This window comes from Coptis chinensis, chromosome 7 (genome assembly GCF_015680905.1).
Source record: "Coptis chinensis isolate HL-2020 chromosome 7, ASM1568090v1, whole genome shotgun sequence".
NCBI lineage: Eukaryota > Viridiplantae > Streptophyta > Magnoliopsida > Ranunculales > Ranunculaceae > Coptis > Coptis chinensis.
The window spans coordinates 35,034,174-35,055,465 of NC_141462.1; the positions used below are offsets into that span (position 1 = coordinate 35,034,174).

Sequence of the window (21,292 nt, forward strand, 5' to 3'; positions counted from 1 at the left end):
TCTAGCCCCCAGCCACTACATGCACTGATGCACACGTGTCACATAGACATATCCTGATCACCCCCTTCGGAAACGCATACAACTCAAAAGAATAAAAGCACAACATGCATCTGAAATAAGCAATATACTGAACTGAGAATTGACTAATGGAAAGTCCTACCGTGGCAACTGCACCAGTATATTTTCTGGGGATGACCATCTTCAACAGATACGGCCAGAGGATATGCTGCAGATACAGTGAAATTTGAACACCATCAACAAAGTAAATAGTCATACTAAGATTGCTGCCGAGAAACTAACTAAATCTTTTTAAGAGTACAATTAGTACATGTCATAAATAGCAATTCCAGTATACCTCCATTTCAGGAAGTGTAATAGTAAGTAGAAGAAGACCCTTTTCACATATTGCTCTCAACTCACTTCCATGAATTGAACTACTACTCATCTGAGAAGAAGATTTGAGTTAACATCTCAAAAAAATTATATAAGTCCACAATATTCAATCTCGCTAAACAGTGTAAACAGCACTTACTCGAGAGACTTCTTTGGAACTGTCAAAACCTTTTAGCTCATCATCTGATATAGCACAGTGGCGCACGAGATATTCCACAAATAACTCTCCTGAAGGACCAACCAAGTAACAGTGCGAAGCCATGACAACAATCAACTGATATAGAATAGAATCATATTACTACCTCCTTAAGAACATAGAACACTATACCAACAGTAGCGCTTCACAGCTTTAGTACTTAAGGACAGACAATGCAAACAAAGACCAATACAGCATGAAATTATCAAAACATGCAGACACAAAACAAAAATATATAGAAGAAATTTGGCAGTTGAAAAAACATTATCAAAAACAACCACTTGACAGGTAAAAACATTCCTACTCCGAAATTGGCAATGCAACTATTTGCTTTTATCTAATACTGGGTCTTTTTATCCTTCTGGGATTCCTTCTCTTTCAATATCGATCAAAAAACCTCATCTTGATTTGTCAGATGAGTTTTAAGCTTTGCTCTTCTTACTTTTCATATTTATTAATTGGTAATCTGGAGGAAAAGTACAGCATACCTTATATCCAATATAGACCAACACAGTAGAAATATACAGTTCATTTAACGTGTGCATTTGCATTGGTGAAAAGTGTGCCCAAATTTTAAAACGAAATAATTCGCAACATCCCAACTTATCCAGACACAATTCAAAACTTAACTGACCTCTGAAATGGCCTTGCAGACACCTAAACTCTGCTCGTCCAGTAGCAATTTAACAGCTTCAACAAGTACAGGCCTTTTAGTATGCCATGCTTCAGCCAATCTCCAAATAAGAATAAAATAATATCAGCAACTGTAAGTCAACAGAAATGAGGCTTCAAAAGTTGACAAATAGGAACACCTGGGTAAGAGATGCTTTACTACACAAAGAGCTCCATATGTTATAGGATCTTCCTTTAGCCTGCATTTCTAGGAGCATAGAGGAAAAACTATGTTAAGTAGTTTATTAAAACATTTCTGCACGATAATTGAATACAGCAAAGTGTTTTCACTTAGCTTCAACAAAGAAAGTGTTGACATATTTAGTCCCACTTTACTTAGCTTCAACAAAGAAAGTGTTGACATATTTAGTCCCACATGGGATATGTTAAGCCATGCATAAAAGATATAAGTCTTGAGGCCTCTCCACTTATCGCCAATTCGTTTTGAGTTAGGTACCCAAATTTAATATGGTATCAGGGCAGGCTATGTGTTTGGCCCAAAGGGCCTTGTTGTTTGTCCACGTGCTAGGCTCAAGTAATGCCACACGTGAGGGGGCGTATTTAGATGTTTAGTCCCACATGGGATATGTTAAGGGACACATAAAAGAATATAAGTCTTGAGGCCTCTGCACTTATCACCAATTGGTTTCAAGTTGGATGCCCAAATTTAATATAAATATATCATAATGATATATAGAAGTGCATATGCCACACATCCAAGAGCTACATTAACTGGACAGACTAAATACTGAATATTTAACAGGAACTTACATTCATCATCCCAAAAATAAATACAAAATTACAGTTAGTGGTTTTATTTAGGTTTTATAGAAAAAACCACGACTACATATTAAAGTGCATTACTAAGAGCTACATTGACAGAATATGTCACTTACATTTAAAAGGAACATGAAAAGTTCCTCATGATATATCAAACCAACTGTCAGGAAGCAATGCTGAACTGCATTATAGGTCTGCCACAGTAAACAATAGTAACGGTGATAACAGAAAAGAGTAAAGCCGAAAAATAGTCGTGCAGTATGCTTTCATATTGGTTTTCCCAAAGTTAAAAAGATTGTGGAAAACAAAATTGTAGAGTTGTTGCTATCCACCGATAAAATATTTGTTACATGGAAAGATGTTATTCTTTTTGGAGAGGAAGATCTGACGTATCTAAAATAATTCCCTGCCTTTAGTATGTCATTCAGACATTTCTAGCTTTATCACCGGCTGATGCATATTTCATTGCCAAAAATATTTTTTTAACAAATAAAAGGTCAATTAAATTAAGAAGAACAATAAATATAACAGAGAGAAGATCAAAAAGAGCAGTAATGAAAGTGCTTTAATTGTTTATAATATCAACTCGATTGAACAAAGCAGGCATATCCACAGAGTGTTGAAGACCAGCCCAACAAAGATGAAATGAGCTTATAGGAACTGAAAAGGCTAAATTATAATAGGTACAAGAGAATCAACAAAAAGTAAAGCTAGTCTTCAATCTAGAGTTTGGTAAAGTTTTCCCTCCCAAGGGTGGCATAGGCTTTCTACACAAGCAAAAGCAACAGATAATTTGAAAGTGCAACACATATCCAACAAAAGGATGAATCCTTTGTTGATTTAGTAGAATTACATGTCTCTTACGAAAATTTAATACGTCCGGTTTCAGTGTCATTTTCTTTTGCTTTGTCCTTTTCCATGGCAGATTTGGTGTCATTTTATTCTAGAGGCGGGGCTTTGGTTTGTCCGGTTTCGGTGACGATGTTATTAGCATCATGGGACTTGAGAGTCCACTCTGAGAAGGGACTACAACTGTGGAGCATGCTGCCGTTTGCTATTATGTGGGGCATTTGGTTGGAGAGGAACCAGAGACACATTGAGAGAGTAACATTGCCTATGGAGAAAGTTGTGTTGGCCATCAAAGCACTTTTATGTTTCTAGTCGAAGGTGCATATTGAGACACGAGATATATCTTTTGAGGCGTTTGTCTTTAGATGGGAGTCCATAATGATGAGATGATCAGACTCTGGGACACGCCTTTATGTTTTTTCTTTTCTGTGTATGTAATGTAGGATATCTCAAAAATTACACTTCACCGATCAAATTACACTTCACCGATCAAAAAAATAATAATAATACGTCCGATTTGGTGAATCACTTAATCCAGAAAGACGTTATTTGGGGACTCTACCATAATTCGTGTGGACTAGGATATTGTAATTAAAACGCCCATGTGATCCGTATAGGACAATAGGTGAAGTTTTGGAGAGTAATCACTGCTGGCCCAAGTTTGACGAGGTTCCCTTTAAAAAGCATCGATGTTTAACAATATACTATCTTATTTGTACACTTTTCTCTTTAATCTTTTGTAAGGATGTCTTGCCCTAACCTAGCACTTGTCTTTTCTAACTATGATATTTACTAGTTACAGAGCCGAAGAAAACACTGCACTGAAACATCAGCAGTGTTCTAAAAAATCAGCCTAGGCGGCCACCTAGAGGTCCCTAGGCCCCAGCCAGAGCCTAGCTGAGTTGCCTAGACCTCTGAATAGGCCAAGCAGGTGACCTACGCATTTAACTAAGCGATCTGGGAAGAACATGAAAAATTACCAACCAAAAAGGGCCAAAAATAACAAAAAATAATTAAAATGTATAAGCTTGTTCACCACACTTGAAAATGTATATATTTCTGCGATTAACTGTTTAGCATGCTATATTACATGTGTCCAGCATTAAACAAGTTTTACCATATTCTCAAAGGGATACAACTTTTCTGCATCGCCATGATGTTCCTATGTAAAGTATAGCTTCAAGAGGTAAATAATACACTCCCCACACATCCAAACAAGGTTTGAAAACAAGTGTAATAGGAGTATTTGAAGATATATAAAGGATCTTGAGTTCTTCACATACAGTCATCCTATATATAGTGAAAGAACATAATAAAGTACAAGAAAATTGTTGGAGTTTTGAAGCACACAAGACTGTTTTAGAATACTCTCTCCAGTCGTCTTATCCCACTTCCTACTTATTCCTGTTAGTGTATAACTTCTCATTGTGGTTTTAAAGTATTCACATTCCAGGAAAAAAAAAAAAAAAACTCGCTCCACTACCACACACGAACAAAAAAAGAAGCAGATAAGCGAATAGCAAAAGAGAAAAACAAAGAACAAGAGTGACCATTAGAAATTGCACCTTCAGTCCTACTGCAAAGTCTGAATGAACTTTGCCATCATTGTGAATAGACACCACGGGAAGCAGTGTGGACAAGATAATTGTGAGATCCTGTAAGACAAAACACCAATAAAAGCAGTGATGACTTCAATTGAACATCAATGAATTGTAATTGGATAGAAAAAGGGATTTTTTATAAACCCTAAAAACACAATTTTGATTTTGAAAATCTTAAAAAATTTCATATCAAATGTATTAGTAAAATTGTACTGTTGTTAATGGAGAAGAAGTTTGGAGAAAAAGAGGATACGGCCTTATTAGTTTTGGCCTTGTATCACTTCAATATATATATATGAAAAATAAGGTTTACAACCCCTTATTTACATATTCCAAGTCAAAAAGGAAAATTTCCTTCGTTAGCAAAATTACTTGGACCAACATGTAATAAAACGTTAATATAAACACATGCCCTTATTTACAACATATTCCAAGGCAAAAAGGAAAATGTCCTACATTAGCAAAATTACTTGGACCAACAAGTAATAAACCTTTAATATAAATTAAAACTGGATGTATGGGCCTGGGCTAGCGGACATCATCTATGAGCCATGCATCACAAATGGTTTGGGATCTCTTTTTTCTTCCACGTGAAAAGTCGTGGTAAGGCATACACTATTGCAAATTGATGCATCTATCAGTACTCCTGTGGCTTTTCTTCTTGAGGACACTCAACTGGCCCATGTACTGACAACTAGAGCTAGGCTCACTTCCAACTCCCCACCCACCACATGTGACTTCTTAAAACAGTCACCTGATCTATTAATGGTCCTTGAGCTTGCCTAATTTGAATTACACCTTCCCTACCCAATACAACAGCTGAACTGTGAAATGAAGAAATAAATTAAACCTGTTTCTGAACCCAAATTAAGAAAGAAATTAAACATGTTACCTCAAAATCAAGCAAAGGGGAGCCATATTCTGAATGCAGAGAAGCAGTAAGGAGACTATGTAGACTACATGTTGCTGAAAATGCAATATCGTGATCTTTCTTGTACCTGCTCAAGGAGAAGCAATGGAAACTGATTTTCACTAAAGACAATGTAAGATAAACATATCCATTATGACACTAAGCATGGAATACAGACATTACAAATGAATAAAAAGCTTACAATTCCAGTATAGTTGGGACCAGTCTATGCAAAGATGTCTTTAGTTGTGTCCTGGTAATAAGATGAACCATCTGGCCTAAAGCCTCTACAGAAGCGACACGCACCTGTACATCAAGAATCACATAAAAAAACTTCACAAAAAATTTTACAAATCCAGGTCAGATACAACTACAACAACCTTGGGGGCATGGAGGAACAAGTATCAACAAAAGGGATACTGTCAATCTTTGAAGTAGTAGGGCATGGGGAAAGACCGCAAGAGGATCCTACCTCCCCATTTCTTTTCATTGTGGTGACAACTGAGGAGGAACTCTCAGGAGTTTTGCTAGTATCAGAAATGGGCCTACCACTCATAGCCTCTAGTGTGCTCATGACACAATGTTTTTCTAGATCCACCTACTACTTGGTATATCTTTTTGAAAGGCCATCATCTTGTGCTTTTTTTTTTTTTTTTTTTTTTTTTGGTAAAAGTGATATTCCATTAATAAAAGAAAAGTAGGCTGAGAAGGCCTACAATACAAGAGAACAACCGAAAAATAAATATTTACAAGCGATGAAGCAAAACATAAGAAGAAAAAAACAAAAAACAAAAAAACCCCATACATGCACCGTCACCCCATGTCTAAAAACATAAGACGATCCCATCTAGCAACAAAATACTCAAAGAAGCATCCTCTAAACTCTTTGAAGACTTTAGACCACCGAAATAACAAAAAATTTATCGAGAGAATTGTCTTCTTAAGCGAAATAGAGATGCCATCAAAGTGACAACAGTTTTGCTCTAGAACTAATAGGAGGAACTTTGAACATGGAGAAACAGATTTACAGCGGATTATTAATGTGAAAGAAAATCTGTTTGAAGGTAGCAAGAGACCCCATCTTAAGAAGGTTAAAATTTCAGGATTTCATGATCAATTAGGACTGCACGTTGTTGTAACTTTGTATTAAAGATGGGCATCCAACTTAAATCCAATTGGTGATAAGTGGAGAGGCCCCAAGACTTATATGTTTTTATGTGCGGCTTAACATATCTCATGTAGGACTAAACATCTCAACACACTCCCTCACATGTGACATTATTTAAGCCTAACACGTGGACAAACATATTTGGGTTACGTGGAGTAAATAATGAGGCCCTTTAGGCCAAACACAATAGCCCGCTCTGATACCATATTGAAGATAGGCATCCAACTTAAAACCAATTGGTGATAAGTGGAGAGACCCCAAGACTTATATGCTTTTTTTAAGGGACATCTCCCAAGGCTATCCACCCACCCCGATTTTTCAGATAGTTTTTATTATGTAAAGCCATGTCATTTTCTTATGTATATAATGGAGTGATAAAAGGCCAAAACTAACTAAAGTCGTATCCTCTTTCCCTCCAAAGTTTCTTCTCCATTACCAATAATATGATTTTACTAGCCAACGGTTGAGGTTAACATTGGAGAAACAAAGTTGACTCATAAAACTGTAGGAACTGTTCATAAGAACAACCATTTAATTCTCCTTTATCAGTAAATGTCAACTTTCATCCCCTTCGTGGTCAGAATAGGTCAGGAGTGTTTGTTAGTCTGCATCTATAGTATACAGATGATTTTGTGGTCTTAGGGGCTAGAGACCTGAAGCACCTTAGATTTCTTCTTGGGATTCTCTCTTGCTTTGAAGCCGTCTCTGGGCTCAAAGTCAATATGGAGAAGAGTACGGTTTTCAGGGGAGGTGACACTAGTGATCTTAATAGGTTTTCAGGATACAGTGTGTTGTGTTGGGACCTTTCCTACCTTGGTTTGCTCTTCGTGGAGGGGAATAATTCAGCGGCTATTTGGCACCCAGTTACAAATACTTTTGTAGACAATTGGAGGGTTAGCATGGGTGTTACCCCTCAGTACTTGTAATATAGGATATCTCATCCCACAAAATAATTTGTTCTCTTTCACTATTTATGATATATAACACCTCCACATTACTGATCAAAACAATACATAACTAATAAGACGGTGTAGAATGCATCGTCACAGGTCTTCTATATCAATCATGTGTAAAGAAACTTATTCCAACGAAACCAATAACCAAGAAGCCATCACCACAAATAAGAGTAAAGATGAACTAGGACAGAATGGGGTAAACAAAGCTATGCTACAAACCTTCAGATCCCGAGAACTTGCCCAGACCCTCAATAGAAGTTCAAAAGCTGAATTCAGAAACGACCTGCACTAGATGATACAGATTTATTTTGAATCTAAACTACTGTGCTGAGATCATTAGTTATGAAAGATCCAGATACGAAACAAACCATATATAAACTTACATGACATCACTGTCAAGAAGAGGATGAGATGATAAATCCAACCCATATTGCCAAACAGCTTGACACCAGCATTTGAAGGCTGCAAAGCCAGGTACAGATTAGAATGAACTAAATGAATGGTATGAACTAAATGAATGGTATGAACAAAAAAAAGATAAAGCTAATGACTAAAAATAGTGTTCTAAAAATTGGTCTAGAAGGCCGGCTAGCTGGTGCTTCGCCAACTCACCTGAGCCTTTAATCATTTTGGAAATCGAGTAGGCCGACTGGACAGGTGACGAGGCTGATTCAACTCGACTAGGCATGTGAGTAAGCCAATTTAACACCCGACTAGGCATGGATATGGTTAGTATATCTCTTATTCAATGCCAAGCTCGTCAACAATCAGAGGAGAGAGAAATAGGTATATTACTTGCTACTTGCTAGTGAAGCTAGTAAGGCGCAAGGATGAATTTTGATGATGGTCCATGGTAATGATGATGTCGAGTCTGGTTTAGACTTACTTGGGAAATGTTTGGGTGTAGATTCCGTATGCATTTTTTAAAAGTGAAGTTGGATTTCTCCATTTTATATGGTATTAATTTGCATACATTGAACAAAACTGACCGCCTAGCGGTGGGCTAGGAGCTAGGCATCCTCCTACTGCCCAACTACCACCCAGCACTTATTAGAACATTTCCACAAAGACATGCAAAAGTCACTGGAAAATATCTTATGAAGTGTTTGACATAATGATAGTACAACCAAGCATTACTACTAGTAAAATAATTATAAGAATCATGATGTTGCTCATACTGTACAGCAACGCATGCACCATTGACAAGTTTAAAGTGTAATAACTGTACCATTAGCAAATATTGGCCGCTGCATATCCTTCACATTTCCAAGAATAGGTAAAACTCGGGACAGGACGTCTTTCAGCCGTGGAGTAAACTGTGAAGCTTCAGTTGGATTAACATGTAAAGGACGCACTTATTCAATAGCTCTAGCATATCAAAATATCCAATGAATAAAGAAAAAGATCAGTGATGCTTAACCTTCAACTGAAGCAAAATCTGCAAGGATTTGAACCATAGCTGGTAGGGAAGAATTGGGCCCCAAAAGGTGCAGGAAAATTTCTTCCATCATCTACCAGATAAAAGGATAAAGATTAAACATGTTCCAAGGTAAGAGTACGGTAAACAGAATTAGCAAAATAGAAATCTACTTATCAGGTCTATACATATACTGATATATCATGATGGGTGTATGCACGCATGGGCGGGGTAGGGCATATCTGTGATACAACCTAATACGGGAACTTTTGAATGTTTAGAACATGGATGTTAATCTAGAGAGTTTTATGACTATATTAACTTCACCAAAAACATGAACGGCGCTTACCAGATCAGGCAAATGAGAACCTATTGAAACAAGTAGGCCTGCTGCAGCTCTTTGCCAGTCAGTATCATATTCCTACATATTTAACGAATATGTCACAAGGAATCCTTCTATCAAAGACAAGATGAAATTGATTAAATATTACCTTGGAAGAGATGATCTCTGACGTGGCAATCTTAGCAAACTTGCCTAATAAAGAAGGGTCAGCATCTCCTTTATCTAAACACCGTATAGCAAATGCCATGACTTCAAACAAGCCAGCAATATTCCCAAACCTCTGTTAATTACAAAACAGTCAAACTGATAAGTTATGAAATTACAAAATTAACCAAACAACAAAGAAGAGAAATTTACATACCCTCCTCCCACCACGAGAAACAGAATAGCAAGAATCAAGAATCAATAAAGGATGGCTGTAAAAATAGAATAAAAATTATTATTAAATGTTTGAATTGATAAGAGAGTAGAGAATTATTGTTGTTGTTACAGTGAAGCGATGTCTTTGAGTGAATTGATGGAAGCTTCTCGAACAAGTGATGATTCATCAGCGAGAGAAGAAACGAGGACCTGTATTGCATCTGGAGAGAGAGAGAGAAAAAATAAATGAATACAATGATTTGATTTGATTTCGGTTATATTTATAAGAGAGAGAAAAAATTTATACCTGGTAAATGCGAACTTGAAGATGCCATAATACAAGAAACGAGGAATTGTTTTGATGATGGCAAATACAAGTTATAATAAGCTCATATTTTGGCTCGGCTCGTTTAAGTCAAACATTTTAAAGCTCAAGCCAAAAGCGTGAGTTGTTTCTATTGGTCCCGTATGTTATTGTACCCACTAGGGCATGCTACATTGATAGTTCACCGTGAACTATTTTTACTTTTATCAAACTATTAACAACTGTAATACAACATTATCTAGCGTTACCTGCCATTAGCTACATTACCTACCATTGGTAGAGTATTGACTAGCCTTCCTCCACTGAAATATAATTGATGCATCACTAGCATCAAAAATTAGTAGCAGGCCTGCCATATGAAATTAGTTTTCCTTTGTACTGATTCTTTTGAGTAAATATAATGATTCTTTCAAGGAGTAGTAAAGAGCATCTTTAGGAGAGACACTATTCTAGCATCAAACAATCTCTCCTAAAGATGAAAAAACACTAAAGTAAACACCAAATCAGCAAAAATTTGGTATTTGTTTTGGAGCTGTATCAAATCTCTCTCGCGGCTTTAGATAAACCGCGCGGTTTTGCGAACACCGCGTGGGCTTTGGTGTTAGTTTGGGCCTCTGTCTCGTAGTGTTTCGAACACCAAATTTTGATGTGTTGCGGTTTACCAAAAACCGTGTGGGCTTGGGCTTGATCTCTTGTGCGGACAACGATATATCCAAGTGCAAAATATTCTCAAATCAATTCAAAACTCAAGAAAGATCTATTTCTTTGTTCATTTTTTTTTATCGGTAAACAAGGTTTTTAGAGAGGTCCCTACCCCTTTTTATTAGAAAATAAAAGTAATAATTTTGTTACATTCTCTCTCTCTCACATATTGTTTTCCCCTTACATCATCAAGAGTAACTTTCTTTACATCTTCAGAGAAAATAACTTGGTCCCAACTCTACATAAGTTGTTTGAATATTGGTAGCTAAAAAATCATCTATCTTATTGGACTCCCTAGAAGCACGTATAAAGCTAAAATGTTCAAACAATTCCTTCGTGCGGTCAATGCTTCTGAGCATCTTCTCTGGTTGCCAAGGATGTCGACTCTTCTTAGTTAAGAAAGAAATAACACTCATAGAGTCATTTTGTGTTTTAATCCTCCTGATTCCATGCCAAATTGCCAAATTCCTACCTTGCTCTACTGCTTGCAGTTCTTTTGATTCTATCGAATGCTTGTTGGTCTGCCCGTGACTTGCCACATTTACTTCTCCCTCATCCATTTGAAAGCCAGCTGCCCAACCCCCTAACAGCCCTTGGATTATGTCTGTGTTTAGATTATACATACCCATTTCTGCCTTCTGCCATATGCTGAGCTTCGGTTTCCTTTTCTTACCTTTTACTCCAGCATATCGTTGTGTTTCTGGTCCTTGTTCCATCTCTGTTGCACCTGTCATTAGCTTGATTCTTGTTTCCTCAATCACTGCCCTCACTAACTAATGTGCGTAAGATTTTTTATTATCAGACTTTTTGCCATTCCTTAGATTGAAGGTTTTTGTAATCACTGTCTCTCTCTTTTCATGCTTGCCTCGTTTCTCTACCATGCCCATCATACTGATGTCGTGCTTCCTAACCATTTCGTTAACTTCCACTTGCTTACATGCTTTGTTAAGTCCCCTCATATTATATTCCAGCAATCAACCTTGATCATTTAAGCAGGTGGGGGATGTCTAAGGGGGGTGATATTAGGCCCTTCTTTTCTGCTGCTACTAACCTTGTCACTCTTTGATGAAATTCCTTGATGTGCTGAGTGTGGTGTGACTTTCTTTGTTTATGTACCCTCTTCATGCTGTGCTGCTGCTATACTCAAATGCTTGACTGTGTTTTCCCCGTGTTGCAGTAGAACCCTTGGCCTCATGTCTTCTGCTTTGTCTACAACTCCTTTGTGGAAGTCCTTGTTGTTTGCGAAAGCCCTCGAGCATCTGTCAGTCATCTCATTGCCTTATGATTTCAGCTCATTAGTTGTGTTTCTCGCTCTGCATGTATGTTTTTTTGTTGGAGATTCCCACCCTTTTCAATCATCAACAGAGTGCACTTCTTGCACTTCCTGTTCCTGGGTTTGTGCTGTTTTTGTAACCTCTTTCTATAGACCTTCTTTCGCAGTAACGACATTCACCTCTTCAGTTTTAGTTTCTCTTTTCAGCCAAACTTTTTTAACCTTCCTCTCTACCTTAGGTTCCTTCGGGCATGTTTGGTTGGTATGCCCAAAAACATTGCAAGTACTGCAACACAGTGGCTTCCAGTTATATTTGAAGGCCACTTTGTATACTCGTCGTCGATCTAACACTACTGGTATATCTGTTGGATATGGGCATATTAAGTCATTCTCTATGCATAGTCTTGCATAAGATGTTCTAGCCATATTCTCTGTAAGATGGTCTGTGAACATAGGTATTCTTTCTTCATTTCATTTAATAAAAATCCAAGAGAGCAATATCATAAGGAGCTGCTACTGTTGGCAAAAGGCCGGGACAAGCTGACAGGACAGACCAAGCTTGAGACAACAATATTAATGTGATTAAAATTATCGTAAGGAGCAAGAAAAATGATAGAATTCCAATCAGATGACTTAAATATAGATGATTAAATTACTTGAAGGAGTAAGAAAAAGGAAAAACATTCTAATCACATGATTTAAATAGATATCAGAAGACAAAAAATAGCATTGTTATCCAACGCCAATACTTTTGAAGCATCACAACCATGCCTTGCCTTGGCAATCCTAAACCAAAAGCTTAATTTCTCAGTGCATGCAATATCTACATACACATTACTCAATTCGCAGGATCCAAAGATCTTCATTGCCAAAAAAGTTTATAAAAAAATCCCACAAACAAAAGCATACAATGTATGTAGTTAAAGAGATAAAGCAGTACAGCAAGTACATCAGTACCATTCAAGAGAAGTTTTATGAGGTTACTATAATCAGCTCGCGCAGATGATGGAGACTGAAACAAACAACGAAACAGTGAGCTCGAACATAGAGCCAAAATCTTATTCGCTTTGTAAATTACATCTTCAGTAGTAAAATATCATATGACAAATTTAATCTTTGGCAAGCTCATTCTCTCTCAAGTAGTCAAGTCTCTCTCTCTGAAAAATACCAAAACCCCTCTCGCGAAACGGAGTTGACTTTTTTCTTCTTTCTTTACAGAGACGAAATCATCAATCTGATTAAATGAAGTCAATTTGTATCCCGTCATTTCTAGAGCATCTTCCAGAAAGTGTGATCTTACGGGGTACGTAAATCCCTTAAAAAAGGAAGTGTAATAATAAGAATAACAATAACACTATAACAGCTATACTACTACTACTACTAATAATAATAATAATAAATATACAAACTTAAATTCAGACACTGACAATACACAATAAACGATGTAACTCAGAAATTACTTCACCACTACAAACTTTTATACTAATACTATGTATTATTGGTACTACACATGTTATAGTACCTATAAACTACAGGCAACTCAATGGGACCAATGGGACCGACATAAACAAAGTATCCCTTCAATTAGAATCTTTTGACTAATAAGTTCCTTCAATGTCTTGAAGTGCATTGGCTTTGCAACAACGAAGGCGACAATACCATTTTGTTTTAAACTCTAAATGCAGCGAGCTCTTGTAGGTTTTTCAAGAAACAAAAAAACAGATGCCTTAATTATGTTTCCCAAATTATAAACCTAACATCCAATTTGATAAAAAGTCCAAACCATAGCACAGTAGATGTATTGCAAGAAAACACACACACACACACACACACACACACACACACACACACACACACACACACAGAAAATAAGGGAAGAGAATCACCTGAATGGTTGGGTGTTGTGGCTGACTCTTGCTTTTTCTTGTAGCTCAAACTCAACCCACTTATCCAGATTTAGAGCTGAAATGGAAATTAAATTGAATTATAATTTTATCGTGTGTTATGAGTTTCGAACATAGAGGTTGATCCTATCCAGATTTAGAGCTGAAACGGAAATTAAGTTGAATTATAATTTTATCGTGTGTTATGAGTTTCGAACATAGAGGTTGATAGATCTGAACTAATAATCCTAACATGCATCTAATCTTCACTTCTCAAGCATCGCAGCCTTGTTTTAGAGAACAAATTAATAATATATACAAAGATGCAATAGTACGTGCTACCTAATCATATCCTATTTTACTCTTCTATGTTGCAAATATCGTTCTCTGGCTGCAGCCAAATCATGTTCATCTTTTCTTTTATGAAGATCTTGTTTCTTTCTATCTGATGATGGTTGTTCAACCATAATGTATGCTTGCATGAAAGAATGGACTTCTGGTTTGACATCCACCGCTACAATGTTGCTCTCAGAATGCGAGGATGTTTTAGCTACTTCTAGTTTCACATCTACCGCTGCATTATTGCTCTCAGAATGCAAGGATGGTTCAGCTTTATCTCTCACTTTTGTCTTGCCAGAATTTGAAGTTGAGTTAATCCTTGGAAGGATTTCTTTCCCTAAGGTATCACTCTTAACTCTTCCTTCCACTTTAGCGTCCAACACAACATTGATCTTTCGAAGGTTGGAATGAAATTCTCTCATGGCTTTTAAGTAACCAACAATGTCATTCTTCATAACATCATATTTCTCCTCAAGCAAGTGATCTTCTTCCAACCATTTTTCATCCTCTGTGAGTTTCTTCTTATAAGCACTTGTAACAAATTTGGGTTTATCACCGTACAGATGTTCATCTTTGCTTCTCTCTTTAGCTAGTTTTCTCTCCTTTACTATTCCATATTCATGTTTTCTGGCTTCTACATATTTCAATTTTCTCTCTTTGGGATCTTGAACTAAGGGACAAATTACATCGGCTTTCATTTGATCATAAACGCCATCATAATAAAAAACTATGGATCCTCTTCCAAGGCCTTCTTTTGAATCAAGCCGTATTTCTTCATGTATATATGTAGAAAGCTCTTCTAGCTGTTATTTCTTTTTGCGCCCAAGGAAAACCCTCTATATCTTCACAGCTGGTTCTAAAGAGACGAAAGGTATAGAATGGCAGTGATTTATAGGAGTCTTTCTTGTTTAAAAACAATCCCAATTTAGCAACAAACAAAAAAAGATCAAATTTTCATCACATCCAACAACAATAAACTCAAATTAAGTAACAAATTCAATAAACAATAAGAAATAAAGAAAAGGGTATTGATAAATTTATACATACACAGCAACACGATCGGGATTGAAAGCACCAGTAATAGAGTTATACTCAAATCAGGAAGTTCTTTGTATTAGAAAAAAGCAGAACCCATGGGTTTCGAATCTCGGCTATTCTTCGTTCATCCAGTAATCTTCTTTGTAGCCCATCTTGGAGTATCTTTTAAATCTAACTACTTGAGGAAACCATAACTATTTGTCTTCTTTCACACAATTTTTTTGAAAGAACATGACATTGGAAAATTCAAGAATATACAAAAAGTACAACAGAAACACTCTTCACTTTTACCTCCTTCCTTTAGATTTGGAATCAAAATGATGTTTCAATTCTTCAACTTCTTTTTGCGAACTATAGCAGTTTGGCTTCCACCCTGTTTGAATGGCATTCCCATGAGTGCAAGTAGCTTTTGACCTTCTTTATCAGTTTTTGCTGTGGTGGTTATGCAAACATCCATCCCCCTTAGTTTACCAAGGGCATCATAACGGATCTCTGGGAAGACACGTTGCTCTCGCATACCAATGCTATAATTTATATGCCCATCAAAACTGTTCGGGCTGACACCCTGAAAATCCCTTGTCCTAGGAAGCCATCAAAGTAAATCCTTTTTGACGTCGTTTAATTTTGGAAGAAGAGAAGAATATGAGAGAGGGTTTGAAGAGATGAATTTTTTTTGGAGAGTTGGGAGTGTTTTGTAGAATTAAAAAAAAATATATAGAAAGAGGTTTTTATCTATTTTGGGTTACGAACAATTGAAATTGCCAAAAAAGGGCGTATAATTCTTTTTTTTATGTAAAATTTGATATGTCAGTCCTAGAGAAAAAAGGGGGTTGACGTGGGTCACTGGGAGCATTTTCCACTACTCAGTATTAATGGTCTTTGATTGCAACAATGCTAACCCATTTATCTTTAGGTAATTCCATCGGGCACTCATCAAATTGGATTGGGCAACCCCTAAAAAAAAAGAAATTTTACAAGTTTGTCATATTACAAGTTTACCATCAAAGCCCAAGCCCAGCAACCAATTCAACCGGTCTCGCCAAAACGAACCCCTCGGGTCGTTTGGGTGTGCATTCAAACGATCCCGCCATGTCGTTTGAGTGTACAGTCAAACGATTCCGCCATGTCGTTTGAGTTTACACTCAAACGGCTTGACCACATCGTTTGAATGTGCATGAAAACGACTCCACCACATCGTTTCAGAGTACACGCACTCGGTCTGAGTTTGTCGTTTAAAACTTGGGTCTCTAGAATTCCATGGAACGGTCTGAGCATGCCCACATCGTTTGAGTGTGCATGAAAACGACTCCACCACATCGTTTTAGAGTACACGCATTTGGTTTGAGCCTGTCGTTTAAAACTTGGGTCTCTGAAATTCCATGGAACGGTCTGCGCATGCCGTTTGAGTGTACACTCAAACGGCTTAACCACATCGTTTGAGTGTGTACTCAAACGGCTTGGTCACATCGTTTGAGTATGCATTTAAACGGCTTGTACATATCGTTTGGGGCTTATATGGACCGATGTGGTGAAGTCGTTTGGACTAAAATAATTGAGAAGTTATAAAAACAAAAGAAATTCCTGATTAACCAATGATTAGTCCGATTAACCAATAAAAATTGATTACATAAACACCAATTACACTTTTCTTATACATACATAAACACTGAACACTTTTCTTATAACACAAATCATTAATCGATCGTAATTGTACAATAATTTATTTAAACAATTATCGGCAAAATTGAATTAGCAATGATCAATTATCAACACATCCCAATTGAATTAGGAAAATTGAAATCCGATTTAAAAAATTGGGTTAGGAACAACATAATTAGTTACTCCAACACAATTACATGCACTCTGCACTATTTATCTGTTATGACATAGTATCTATATAACCAAATTAAAACATGTAATCAAACATGCCAAAATCTAAAATAATGTAATCAAACATGCCAAAATCTAAAATAATAATTTGTTTTATATCTAAACTTGTTATTTTTCATTTTTTTTTTACAATTGTGAATCATAAACTAGTTTGGGGTTTGGGGTTCAGGGTTTACAAATTTCGAACCAACATATTTCACTTAATTATTCGAAATAATAATTTGTTTTATATCTAAACTTGTTATTTTTTATTTTCTTTTTTAAAATTGTGAGTCATAAACTAGTTTGGGGATTTGGGGTTTAGGGTTTACAAATTTATGTACCGACATAAAAAAAATTTAATTTCAAACATATTTCACTAAATTATCCAAATCTAAAATAATAATTTGTTTTATATCTAAACTTGTTATTTTCTATTTTTTTTTTCAATTGTGAATAATAAAATAGTTTGGGGTTTGAGGTTTGGGGTTTAGGGTTTAGAGTTTACAAACATATTTCACTTAATAATTTCAAATATATCAAAATTTCAAATTCTTCTACATAGAATACTCAAGTTCCCATTTACTCATCCTTACTCCTTTTTTTTATCAAAATCCTTATTCCTTACATAGAATATTCAAGTTTCTATACATACTTAAGTTTCTCTACATATTAGAATAATCAAGTTTCTCTAAATAGAACATGAAGATGAAGAAAAAGCATTTAAGGTAATGTTTGAGGTGTAACAACAAATTAGAGAAAGAAAAAATAGAAGATATGTTGAAAGTGAAGAAGTGGAACAAAATGTTGAACGTGAAGGTGAAGAATTTGAAGATGCGACTAGTCGAGCAAATGAGATGCCGAGAAATCGTCGACGACAAAGTGCAAACCTAAATAATGAGGTAACACTTGATTAGAATGAATACAAAACACTTGATTGATTGAATGAATAAATGAATGCAAAACACTTGAATGAATACAAAACATTAGGCCAAACGACATGGCTGGGTTGTTTGGGGATACTATGGAACGATATGGCTGGGTCGTTTGAGGACACTATGGAACGACATGGCTGAGTCGTTTGGAGACACTATAGAACGACATGGCTGGGTCGTTTGGAGACACTATAGAACGACATGGCTGGGTTGTTTGGACCCTATATGGAACTACATGGCTGGGTCGTTTGGACTAAATTTAGTTAGAAGTTCATTTTTTTTTTTGTGACTTTGAAATCCCTCATTACCTAAATGCAAATTGTTTGAGACTCTTGTTTTATTCTTCTATATGTAAGATTTTTTGCCGCTATCCGGGAACCGATTCTTTGCAAACTCGAATGACGTAGATTGTCAACCGATTTTAAGTGATACAACATAAATTTTTACTACGGAAGAGGTATGATTGAGTAGGCATTGATTTCATTTTTTTATTTATTTTCTAGATGTAATTTTATTAGTGTATTAATAATGGTTGTTGTTTTTTATGTGTTTATGTCTTTCATACACGTAGCGAGGCAATCGGTTGGGCAACTGCTAGAAGAAAACAAGTTAATATTGTTGTGGTCATTGAAAAGTCGGAGTGTGCAAAGGGAAACTGAGTAGCAAGATTGAATTTGGCTTGCGAGTGCTCGGGTGTGTATTGGTCACACAAGAAGGAAGGCAAAGGGTGGGCTAATAAGAGAAGGTCGGGAACCAAGAAATCGGGATGTCCATTTAAGTTAAAAGGTGTTTTCCAATGCGACACTGTCGATAGTTGAAAAATATAAGCTAGAAATGGTATTCACAACCATGTATTGGCAAAGACCCTTAAAGGACATGCATTTGCTACTCGTCTGACCGTTCCAGAGTTCGAGTACTTGTCAGAGATGAGTAAGTGTGGAATAAAGCCTAAACAAATTTTAGATTCCATCAAGAATAGGTATCACGAAAACATGTATAGTATATCCCAAATCTACACTGCAAGGCAAAAGATAAGGAAATTGGATATGAACGGTCTCACACAATTGCAGAGATTGCGTGAGTTGTTAGCAAAAGAATATTATTTTGAGGAGTTGAGACAGGATGAGAATACTGAGGAGATAACGGGGTTGTTATGGGCTCATCCAGAAGGTGTTAAGTTGGCTCGGACTTTTCCAATAGTTTTCATGTTAGACGCTATCTACAAAACTAATAGGTATCGGTGGCCTTTCGTACAGTTTGTTGGGGTGAGTTCAACATGGAAGTCTTTCACCATGTGTCAGGTGTTGCTTCAGTCTGAAACAACAGTCAACTATGAGTAGGCCCTGCATCATTTTAGTGGCGTGCTTGATGACATAAGCCCATCCGTGATCATGTCTAGCAGAGACTTGGCCCTGATGAGTGCCGCTGACAAAGTTTTCTCTAACGCACACAAGCATCTATGTAGATGGCATATCGCTACGTGCTTCTTTTCAAAATGTTACGATATATTTCCAACTACAGAACTTGTAGAGAAGGTCCAGTTCTTGTGGAACACTGTAGTCAAATCGAAGACAAATGTTATTTTCCAGCGTAGATGGGATGCATTGGAAAAATATTACAGGGTTGAGTACTCCAATTTTGTTAGTTATTTGCGAGAGACTTGGTTTCCTCACATGGATCAATTCGTATATTGTTGGACTGACCAACACATTCACTTTGGGAGTACAACGACCAATAGAATTGAAGGGTCTCATGCTCAGGTAAAGCGTGTATTATGAAATACAAACTGTCATGATTTTTTTAGTATGTTTAGCTTAATCCACCCGATTCTAGAGATCCAGATGTCTGAGATTAGAGCTACCTTCGAGAGAAGTATGATTGTAACTCAGCACTATCACCGGATTTCTTTGTTTCGTGAACTCAAGGGCCTTGTCTCACACAAGTGTTTGGACTTGCTATTTGAAGAAATAGATACCGGCTAAAGATGGAGAGATCAGGTGTTGGTGTTATTTGCGCACGAGCCATGGAGTGCCATGTGCTCATGAATTAATTGAGTTTGAAGAGTAAGAGCCATTAACTACTATCAACCCCTTTTGGAAAACATTATCTGTTTCTCCTAATGTGTCACTGGGTGTTGGTCCCGATGTTACACCTTCGATGAACTTGTTCATGAATAGGTTTGCAATGGTTTCTAAAGAAGAGCAGAGGGTTATGATTAGGAAGCTTATGGAGATTGTCGTACCAGAAAGTACATGGCTAGTACCGCCTCGTGAGAAAGCAAAAACCAAAAGTCAGCCGAAAAGTAGCTGCAGCAGAAAGCTTCCAACTGGAGATGAGAACTCTTCAAAGCGAGATCCAGCTCATTTTGAACATTCTCAACGTGACCATGAGGAGTGGGTCTCGTCACAACCAAACACTACACCCATCCAAAACACCCACACCACACCAAGAAAGAAGTCTTCTCCAAAAATACCAACCCAAAACACCCACACCACACTAACAAATAAGTCTTATCCAAAAACACCAAAAACAACCACACCAAGAAATAAGCCTTCTCCAAAAACACCAAAAACAATCACATCAAGAAATAAGCCTTCTCCAAAAACAGCCACACCACGAAATGTGAGAGATGGGTTAGACTTTGGAAAGATGAGGGGTCATAAGGATTACGGGTTGGATATTCCTGAAGAAATACATAAATACATTGTTAGAGTTCATGACCCTGTTGGCGATGGCAACTGCGGCTATAGAGCTTTCTGCATTGCATTAGGAAGAAACCAAGAAGATTGGCTGCAGATGATAAAGGACTTGTACCAAGAGCTTATTGACAACCTCCCCCTTTATTGTACTTTGTATAGTCAAAGTGAGGTTGTTTATACGATGAAGGAAATCCTACATGAAGAAGGTTACGCACCCTTAAATAAGTGGATGAACATGCTCTTTGCTGGATACCTATTTGCTTCAAGATTTAATATTGTCCTCATGTATTTAGGAGCTCATCAGTGCTTCCTTATCATGCCGCTGAGAACTCAAGCAAATCTTGAGAGAGTGAAAAAAATGTTGGGTAGCGCACATGTTGGTGGAAGTCATTTTGCCAATGTTGAACTTGTTGAAGATTGTTCGGTTCCTCTAGTAATGTGCCAATGGATTAGAGCTCGATATGATATTGCTAAAAGTTGGAATTTGGCCTTAACAGCATGGCAATTGCAATTTATGGCTTTGAACATTCCCAATCTAATATGGGAAAACGAGCCCGTTGAAGACCCAATAGTACATGTTATCG

General features: G+C 36.9%; 2 protein-coding genes across 4 annotated transcripts in view; both read right to left on the reverse strand.

Moving 5' to 3' along the window:
• Positions 1-10,089, reverse strand: part of LOC147487263 (ARM repeat superfamily protein) — a 55,834-nt gene extending 45,745 nt beyond the window's left edge. For 2 of the 3 annotated variants that reach the window (XM_086573010.1, XM_086573009.1), the window contains exons 1-18: positions 9,953-10,087; positions 9,776-9,866; positions 9,647-9,701; positions 9,434-9,565; positions 9,292-9,363; positions 8,946-9,036; positions 8,754-8,849; positions 7,909-7,987; positions 7,745-7,808; positions 5,604-5,707; positions 5,384-5,489; positions 4,456-4,545; positions 2,158-2,235; positions 1,402-1,469; positions 1,224-1,323; positions 533-667; positions 356-445; positions 161-226 (exon numbers count right to left, since the gene is read on the reverse strand). In XM_086573010.1, the coding sequence (XP_086429136.1) occupies positions 161-226; positions 356-445; positions 533-667; positions 1,224-1,323; positions 1,402-1,469; positions 2,158-2,235; positions 4,456-4,545; positions 5,384-5,489; positions 5,604-5,707; positions 7,745-7,808; positions 7,909-7,987; positions 8,754-8,849; positions 8,946-9,036; positions 9,292-9,363; positions 9,434-9,565; positions 9,647-9,701; positions 9,776-9,866; positions 9,953-9,980 (1,545 nt within the window). In that variant the 5' untranslated portion in view covers positions 9,981-10,087. Of the gene's footprint in view, positions 1-160; positions 227-355; positions 446-532; positions 668-1,223; positions 1,324-1,401; positions 1,470-2,157; positions 2,236-4,455; positions 4,546-5,383; positions 5,490-5,603; positions 5,708-7,744; positions 7,809-7,908; positions 7,988-8,753; positions 8,850-8,945; positions 9,037-9,291; positions 9,364-9,433; positions 9,566-9,646; positions 9,702-9,775; positions 9,867-9,952 lie in introns of all 3 variants that reach the window. The other variant, XR_015202383.1, reaches the window with a different exon arrangement.
• Positions 10,090-14,181: 4,092 nt separating this feature from the next.
• LOC147487264 (uncharacterized) lies at positions 14,182-14,865 on the reverse strand. The gene has a single exon (XM_086573991.1). The coding sequence runs from the start codon at positions 14,863-14,865 to the stop codon at positions 14,182-14,184; it is 684 nt and encodes a 227-aa protein (XP_086430117.1).
• Positions 14,866-21,292: the final 6,427 nt, after the last annotated feature.

Coding starts and splice junctions, on each gene's coding strand:
- LOC147487264 (XM_086573991.1), bottom strand. CDS start 14,865: ATGAAAGCCGATGTAATTTGTCCCTTAGTTCAAGATCCCAAAGAGAGA.